This window comes from Drosophila biarmipes, chromosome 3R (assembly GCF_025231255.1).
Source record: "Drosophila biarmipes strain raj3 chromosome 3R, RU_DBia_V1.1, whole genome shotgun sequence".
Lineage (NCBI taxonomy): Eukaryota > Metazoa > Arthropoda > Insecta > Diptera > Drosophilidae > Drosophila > Drosophila biarmipes.
In genome coordinates, this window is record NC_066616.1 from 13,037,431 (window position 1) to 13,046,470 (window position 9,040).

The 9,040-nt window shown below is 45.4% G+C and overlaps 1 protein-coding gene across 1 annotated transcript; it reads left to right on the forward strand.

Annotated features, from left to right (window-relative positions):
* Positions 1-1,656, forward strand: LOC108031277 (transcription factor SPT20 homolog). Its single transcript, XM_017104518.1, has one exon. The coding sequence runs from the start codon at positions 92-94 to the stop codon at positions 1,565-1,567; it is 1,476 nt and encodes a 491-aa protein (XP_016960007.1). The 5' UTR covers positions 1-91; the 3' UTR covers positions 1,568-1,656.
* Positions 1,657-9,040: the final 7,384 nt, after the last annotated feature.

A 9,040-nucleotide genomic window follows, 5' to 3' on the forward strand; every position in this document is an offset into this window, starting at 1 on the left:
CGACCAACACCCACGCCAGCTGCATCAAAACACGCACTCCGCTCGAGGATTGGGACACTGGACACAGGAGCCAGAAGCCAGGACACACACTATGCCCAGCGTTATGGGGCCACCGCAAAAATCCGGGAAAGGCAATGGCCCACATGCCAACAGTTCATTAATGATCTATGCATTAATGTGGCTCTCGTTGGCCATGACAATGGAGGCCCTGGATGCCCCACTGCCTCTGGCCCTGCCGGAATTCCCGCTCCTGCCGCGGGAACACGGCCTACACCAGTACCAGGAAGCGGGTGCGGATTCGTTGACGGGATTAACAGGATATACGCGAAATTATTATGGCCCCACTGACACTGCAACGGCCGATGACTTGGCAACATATGGAAATTATGCTCACAAACTCCTGGCCACCAGTACCCACCACCATAGTCAACCACATCCGCATCCTGTCGCCTCCTCCTCCCTGGGCACCACGGCCAATGGCTTTGCGCCCTTCTACTATGGCGGCAAACTGCATTCGCACTCCCAGCTCACCGAGGATGAGGAGCCGCGCCGCGACCCATCGGCCAATATCGATTTTGTCATTAATACGGCAAATTATGAGCCAAATTCCGCTGGCTACGAGGAGGAGCCACATCATAGGGAGCCCCATCACTACGAAAGCTATGCATATCGGCCGCGTGTGGCCTTTCCCACGTCGCCCCCCGGTCATTACCATTTCGAACCAATTTCCAATTATCGGGAGAACCGGGAGAACCGGGACAACAGGGAGAACAGGCAGCAGGAGCAGCGGGAGGAGCAGGAGGATAATTCCGGTGTCTATGCGCGGCTCAAAGAGCTCCAAACACTGGCTAACCCAGTGAAGCGTCAGCAGGAGGCCTCCTTGTCGAGCCACCATCAAAGTCAGGCGCTGCCGGGCAGACACCATGGACAGCACCAGCAGCAACATCAGCAATACCAGCAGCAACACCAGCAGCAATATCAAAAGGAGAAGCAGCAACAGCTGCACCAATCTCTTGCAGATCACAGACAACAACAGCGCCTGGGAGTGGCCCAGGATCAGCAGCTGTTGTACTCCCACAGGGACACCCAAGTGGCGGATCTGCCGGCCGTAACCACCAGTGTTCGCCACACGCCAGAGAGCAGTAAGGCCGTGGCTGGGCTGCCTCTATCCAAGCACATCGAGATCACCAAGAGTGTCCCAGTCACCCACTACCAGAAGCAGCACGTCCCCTACAAGCAGACCATCCAGGTGCAAGTGCCCCGCACCGTGATCGCAGCCATACCCAAGCCCATGCCCATTAAGATACCGGTGGCCCAGGCGGTGGCAGTGCCTCAGCTGCAGGAGGTGAAGATTCCCATCGAGCGGGTGAAGCCAGTGGCCGTGGAACGACCCATTCCCTTTGTGGTGGAGCGCAGGGTCCCCTACCGAGTGGAGAAGCCGGTGGTGCAGCCAGTCTACTATCCGTATCCGGTCAAAGTGCCAGTGGTGCGCACGGTGGTGCACAAGCAGCCACCCCACTACGTGGCGCCCGGCTGGAGTGCCACCGGCAATCATCTGCTGGGCTGACAGGTCAGCAGCTGCCTTTTCAACACTCTACTATGTATGCATATAATGTTAAGTCCTAAATAATAAATTCTTAACCTGGTTTCAAGCGATTCTCGTCTCTTTAATACTCTTTCGAGGGGCTTTGAGGGTTTTTTAAAGAAGAATGGCTTTGATTTGGTTAAAAATATTTCTGACTTCCTGAAATCTTTACAATACCCATTCATAGGTCTTAAATGTCATGCTATGTATATTTTAGAATTTATAAAATAATCTGTTCTTGAGGAAAAGTGGTTATATCACTTCGAACTTCCAATACTTAAGAACCTATTTCTCAATGTCAGGTTAAAGTTTTTCGTTTAGTTATAGTTATTCTATATAGCACATTTCCCCTAGTTAAGGTTTTCTGTCAGATAAGGCCGAACAGCATTTTAACTCATTGACATTGAGAAATCCGCTTTAAAAGGTAGAAACTTCTTTGTGGCTTGGGCAAGGGTATTCCATTTTCAGCTCAGCTCTTTATTTTTAGATGCTAACCGCCGAGAGTCAGGGCAAAGTAATTGCAATTAGTGCTGCAGAGTAACTCCACAGCTTCCAGCTCCCAGAACCCAACCCCGATCCCAGGTCCCAGTTACCAGCAAAACAAAACAAGACATTCCGAGTCGAAGTTGAAGTCGGAGTCAGAAGGCAGGTCCCAAATGAAGAAAAGTAGCCGAGTAAAACTTTTTAATTGAGCTAAAATCCAACAAATGCGGCTAATAAATATGTATTGAAGTGCGATGGGAAGGGGCGGGGCATGGCCAGGGGACAGGGGACAGGGGAAAGCGGCACTGACTGCTGCAATGCAAAAGTAGCGAAAGTGCAGGAAAATGCAGCGGCTAATTGCCAAATGTAACTCCGGCAGCAACAACTTTTAACAGCAGCAGCAGGGGCAGCAGCAGCAACGGAAGCTGCAGCGGCAACAATGACGCACAAGTAAACGCGACGTTCAACTTCAGCGAGGCGTTAACGAAACAGCAACAAAATTAGCCAAAAAGTAAAGTTCCGCAAGGGTCGCGAAAGTCGGGCCAGTAGTTTTTGGTGGAAAGTGCTGCAAGTTATTGCCGGCTAATGAAATTAACTCTAATTGACGTGGGAGCCATTCGACTCCATCTTAGAAGTTTACACCACACCCAATATAATTGTTCACATTAAAGCGGTATTGAAAGAAAGTGTAAAGGGAAAATGACCCCTAGATTTAGGAATTCAATTATTGATTTTTAATGGGCTACGCGCAACACAAAATACCTCTCAGTTAGATTTAATTCAAATACCTCAAAAACCACTCAAAATTTTAACCCCAATTTTTAAACATACATAAAAAAAACAATATCAATTTCAAAATGAATCTATTTTTTATAAAATGTATCTAAAATTTAGGCCAATTTTTTTAAAAATTCCATAATTTTGTGAATTGCTAGATTTACTAACTAAAAAATAGATTTGATGGCACCAAAATATATATAAATGCCAATTGTGACTTTAATTTAATTTAAAATACTTTGTAAAATTCTTATGTTCACAATTAGTGATAGTTAAGAACTTGGAACTTATTAAAATTTGTTAATTTGTGAGGCCTTTTCGAATTCATTTTCTATATTTGATAAATGTTTCCCCCGTGTGGTCAATTTTATCAATTTAATTCCTGCCGGCCACATTATTAGCATTTATATGCCACGTACCTATGCACAAGGAAACCGCAAAGCGACGGAAACCAACTAAAAATCAAATATAATAAGCATGCGTGCAAATCAACGCTTGTCTGCAATCCAACATCTACAAATGCAAATAGCAAATGGCGCTCGCAGGCGGATAAATGCGCATAAATTCATAATTGCACTGCCCACATTAACCGCTTCGTTAGGAATTTTGCTCATCTGACCACTGGCCACCGCAGCCGGCGGCAGTGCGCCATGGGCAGTGGGCCATGGGCGATGGGCATTGGGTATTCGGTGTTCGGTATCGGTCCCGGCGAGCGGAGCCCAAATCCAGCAGTCCCACTTCGCAGGCCAATGACAAAAGCCGCAAAACGCAATGAACATGGCGCTCCGGTCAGATAGCTGACCGCGAATCTGCTGATGAGACTCCCGACTGTGCCCTTGTGCCCTTTAACCCTTAACCCTGCCACTGACACTGACCCCAGCAACCGGTTCAACCAGGCCAGATCGCGAAATTGGTTGCGATTGCCTGACCCCTGCCGTCAATCCTTTGGTTTGATTTTAATTGTAAAGGTATTTAACAGACATGCATTTTTTCTGGTGTTTTGATTGATAAAACATTTTTAATATTTATCAAAGTAACACCCTAAAACTTAATAGGTCATTCTGTAAATTAATTTATGTGCCTAAATGTTTATAATCACATTTAAAAATAATATAACCATCCATATTTTCAAGGAAAGTAAAGAAGGTGAGAGTGAGTAATACAATTTAATCTTTTAAAATAATTCCTAGCAGGTACCTTCATGAGTTTCTCCAAATATTTTTCCTTTTTTATTTAAATATTTGAATTTGTTTGTTGGCATATCAATAAGAGTAGTTTTAAAGTATTTTTACGTTGGAAAAGATATCTTGGAATTGAGTGCACATTACGATGATCACTTGATACAGGCAGATGACAGAACCAAAAGGCGAAAGCGCTTAAATCAGCGCCCGCTTTTGTTGTGTTCATCCCCACCAATACCCCACTCGAAAGGGCAACAAAATGACTTTATAATTTCGGAAATGACTCGGCACTTTCGGGCAGGTAACCTAGCTGGGAAGGGGGTTGGCAAGGGCACGGCGACAAAGATATACATTAAAAATTAATCAGCACTTTTGGCTCAAACTTTGATAATTGCCGGGCGGCCAAAATGAAGCCAGAAGCGTAAACAGCTACAAAAACGCTCGGCAGCGTTTAATGGTCAGAAAAGCGAGGGTGCCAGACGGAGTCCTTTGAAAAATGACAGGCAGCAGGGCATCATTTAGCGCGGGAAAAGCAAAGTTTTAACCCTTTTCGGGAGCCCCCCTGCGAAAAGTTCTGTGCTCTAAAGCAGCCATTTTTGTTTGGCAAAATTGATGTGCATCGTAAAAATTTGCGACTCAGGTGGCAGGTTGTTACTTTTGATGTGCAATGGTCGAATTTCCCGCGCCTTTCCAGATCATTTTAATTGACAAATGGCCAAGTTACGCGGTGGCAACGGAACTTCCCCCCGCATTTTGTAGATACAAAAGAGCTAAAAGCCAGGGCGGACAACCGGGCGTATGAGTGATATTTCATGTTTGCCCCTTTTAATGGACGCAGCACCTTATTCTTACGCCCCATCGCTCGTAAAGCAAGAACGCCTGGTATCTCGTTTATGATTACCATAAACTATTTACACAGAACTTTAATAATCTGGTGCGTGCAGCAGCAAAATGTTTGCAAGTATTTTATACGCCAAAGGATTTATGTCGAGTCACAACATCCTGCAGGATCGTCTGCTGTTTTGCGAGTAGATATAGTATAGTACGGCGTAGTGTACGATGTGTGTTTGTTTTGCTTGCCGGCTTTGCCAGTGTCTGGTGCTGTTGACGCTTTTTACTCGCTCCCCCCGGCACCCCCCGAAAAGTTTGCCAACACAAACAGCTACTCAGGCGTATAATTGCCATTAAAGTGCGCTTAAAATGAGCTGAGAGACCCTCGAAACGAGCTGGTTTTATCGAGCTCAATACGTGGCAATGGAGTGCCGGTACGGCCGGGATGGCAGGGCCTTTATGCATAAGTACGAGTATCAATATTTCACAACTTGGCCCTTCGGGGGAACTGGCAATTAAGTGCTGCTGCCGCTCCTGCTACTGCTGCTGCAACTTTTTGTCGTTTCGGGTTCCGAATTTTTCATGCCACATTATTCCTGGAGCGTAGCAGCTCATCTGGCCCGCTCGCAAATTAACCAAGGGGCTTTTGCATCTCGTGTCCGAGCTCTGATCCGAGATGTCCCTAATTGAAGCTCACTGACGTGTGCTCGAATATCAGATAGCAATCTATTTTGCCTTTTGAGCAGGGCAAATGGAGTCGGGAGTGGGGGTAAGCTCACTTTGATTGACAGCTCGTACTGGAAAATGCAGAGATATGATTACCTTTAGCTAGCCTAGAGAATTGTCATCTCGGTGTCAGAAGAGACAATGCAGCAGAAGCAAAATCTGCAGCTGCAGTTGACAGCAGTCAGTTGAGAAATGAAACTAAATGGCTGAAAAGCAAACGTTTGCAACGCCGGTTTCGGATCATATTTCAAACCCAAACTGTGACCAGTCTGACGAGCTGACTTGCTGAGCTGCTGGTGTTCCCAGCACATAATGAGCAAAAATGTTTAAAATCAACAGCCAGAACTTTCTCAGACAATAAACAAAGAAGGGGGCTTCGAATTCATAGCCGTTGACAAGCTGACAGCACATTATTTACCCACCAGCCTTGGGGAGAAATTATGAACTCTGGCCATATTGCAGCGCAATGAGCTGAAGCCGAAGCGCAGCGCCGGTGCAATATATAAATTCTGCTCATACATCCGTTTTTAATAAATTAGTTTGCAATTTGCCACGCCTGACTGGCTCGAAAGCCAGCAAGTGCACGAGCACAACAACGGGGGCAAGTTGCCAGCTAAAGTGGCAACAACTATGGCAAAGCCGGCAAACCAAGAACCCAGAACCAAAGAACCTTCTAAGAAACAACACTCACCTTTGAGCCGCACGCAGACACCCATTTCGAGTGCCATAAAAGCCAACTGCAGGGGAGAATCTACCAACTACATGACGTCGGTATGTATCTTATAGCTGCGATGCACTTCCGTTGCGCAACGCCCTCTGCAGGCGACCTGGCGAAACAAACGGGTTTTCTCTGCTTCTTCGAGGGACCTGCGATTCTCCGTCTGCATCCGAGTTATGCAACTGGGAAAACACGTGGAACCCAATGGCAGGGCCAAAGTTCATTTCGATCGGGTAGATAAAAGTAATGGTTGGCATATCTTGGCCCACAGCAAGGCAAAAATGTATGTTATTATTGGGTTCTAAGAACCTTTAGGTGAATCCTTCTCCAAATTAGTTGATTGCTGACACTCATCTGAAAGATTCTTAACTCAAAGTAGCAACTAACAAATCAACAGTATAATATATCACTGAACAAGAAAGGAACAATGGATACTAATAATTTCACTTAATACACACAAAAGATTAAACACAGTTAAGCTTCTCAAGAGAAATATTGATTTATTTGATTTGTTTTCGTAGAAGCTTAGAACGGATTATTCCTGTTCTATGCATGCAGACTTATTTAGCTTACCTTGTTATAATTGCCAAACGGAAATAAGTTTATTCCAGCCGCATTTCAACATTTTTATTCCACCGTAACCTTATGTGACCTTATGCGAGCTCGACCTTCGAGTCCCCACATAAGCCATCTGTTTTGCCAAGAAACAAAGCACATTTAAATCAGCGTTGGCCGGCTTTAAGAGCGATTGCCATAAGCCAGTGGAGAAGCTAATGCCGTCATTCAATGTCAGGCAATTTCCGGTGGGCAAAACCGAGGATTCAGGCTCCCAACCTGCAGGGGCATCATCGCAAATTCGAAAATTCCGCGAGGGGCAAAGGCAAATTGGTAATTGGTATACCGTTAGCGCGCTGCGGACAGGATGGGACAATCCCAGTGCCAATTCCACCTCCAGGACCCACCAAGCTGATCCGAAAAGGAGCCCGGCCCGCAGACGAAGTGTAAATCATTTGGCAAAACGCAGACATAATCTCGGGCACGGGTATTGCGACTGTGCACGTGCAAGCGGCTTTTATTATTGTCTGCCCGTCTGCGGCCGCCCGGCAGGGACGAAAGCCCCTAAAAAATTCATAACATGTAGCGCCGCATATCCCGAAAATCCACACCCGAAGACGGCGACAATGGGGGCGCCCATCAGCAGCCGTCAGTAGACTTCAGCGGCCTCGAGGATGCGACCGAGCACCCAGTTCTGGCAACTGAGCACTGAACACTGAGGACTGAGCCACCAGCCATCGAGCTGAGTGGCGGACTTACGTGGCAATGACATGGGGGGATAAAAGTATCATTGCTTTTGGAGAGAGTCCTCAGCGCGGCCTCCTTAGTGCTCCTAATATTACCGGGCGGCGAGGCCAGGCCCATCCCGGCCAGCCATTGTGGCCACAATAAAAATTCGCATTCCCATTATATAGCCATCATTGTTGGTGCTGCCGGTCGCACAGCCCGGCAAACATATATATTACCACCTAAGTGGTAAAAGTGCGGAGGGCTGGGTGTAAGCGTACCCAGGGAAAGGAATTTGATTAAGGGGAGATTTAACAACCATCTAGGATACTAAAGTGGGTACTATTACCATTTTAATAAAATATTTTACCTATAAGAACAGGTATAATACGTACCCTTGAAAGGAATATTGTTTAACCAACTGAATAGTATAGTATGTCAATAGTATTTCATCCCCTTATACTACACATCTTAAAGTAAGATACTTCTAAACTTTTTTAAATAGTAAAAACCAATATTACACACTGCCTTTCTTTATAGTAACATACAGAATATTCCTTAAAATACTTAATCTATCAACAGTATGTTTCCCGTGTACCCAAACCCTACGATCAATCAATAGAAACTTCCCTAAACGAAATGAATGGCATTTAATGTGCACTAGGCGTGGGAGGAGGAGACAAAGCCCCGGAGTTGAGCATCATAAACACTTGAAAAATCATTTTTGGCCAAAAGTTGTGCAAAAATATTTATATAAATAGCTGAACCGCACTCAACTTTTTTGTGAGTTATATATTGCGTCTACAATTTGGAGAGCAAGCTCAAAACTTTCATTATGCAAAAGTTTTTTAATAAAAGTGCAAACATAGTGGCAGCTGACTCCGAAATCCCGCTCCCCTGCCCTCCATTGCAGCCACATGGCACACATGCACTTGGCCGTTATTAAAACCAACAGTTTTGTTTACTGCCACGCGGAAGTGAGAGTGTGGTTGTTGGCCATCTATTCCCAATTGCACGCCATAAAGTTTTCGCCGTTTTTCGACCTTTTTGCCACCTGGCCGGCAAAGATTTCACATAAATTCCACTCTGTCTGGTGAAAATCATATTTAATTGAACATCTGAATGCCCGGCAAATTGCACATACTGATATTGTTATTTGGCAAAATAATTAGTGCAGTTCGCTCGTTATCCAACTACCAATGATTTTCTGTCATCCACACGGAGATTCGGCAGCAATATCAAGCAAACATATTCCCATGCTCACACACTCGCTTCTAATGCTGGCTCTAATTTAAATTAATTAATTTTATGCCCACCACAAGGCAAACTGTGCAGAAACTAATAATACACAGCCACTGAAGAGGAGAGAAAACTGAATAGTTAATTAAATATCAGGCACTTTTATGGCGGAGTAAAAACAATATTGCGGTATCGCAAAAATGGTACTAATAAAGCGGC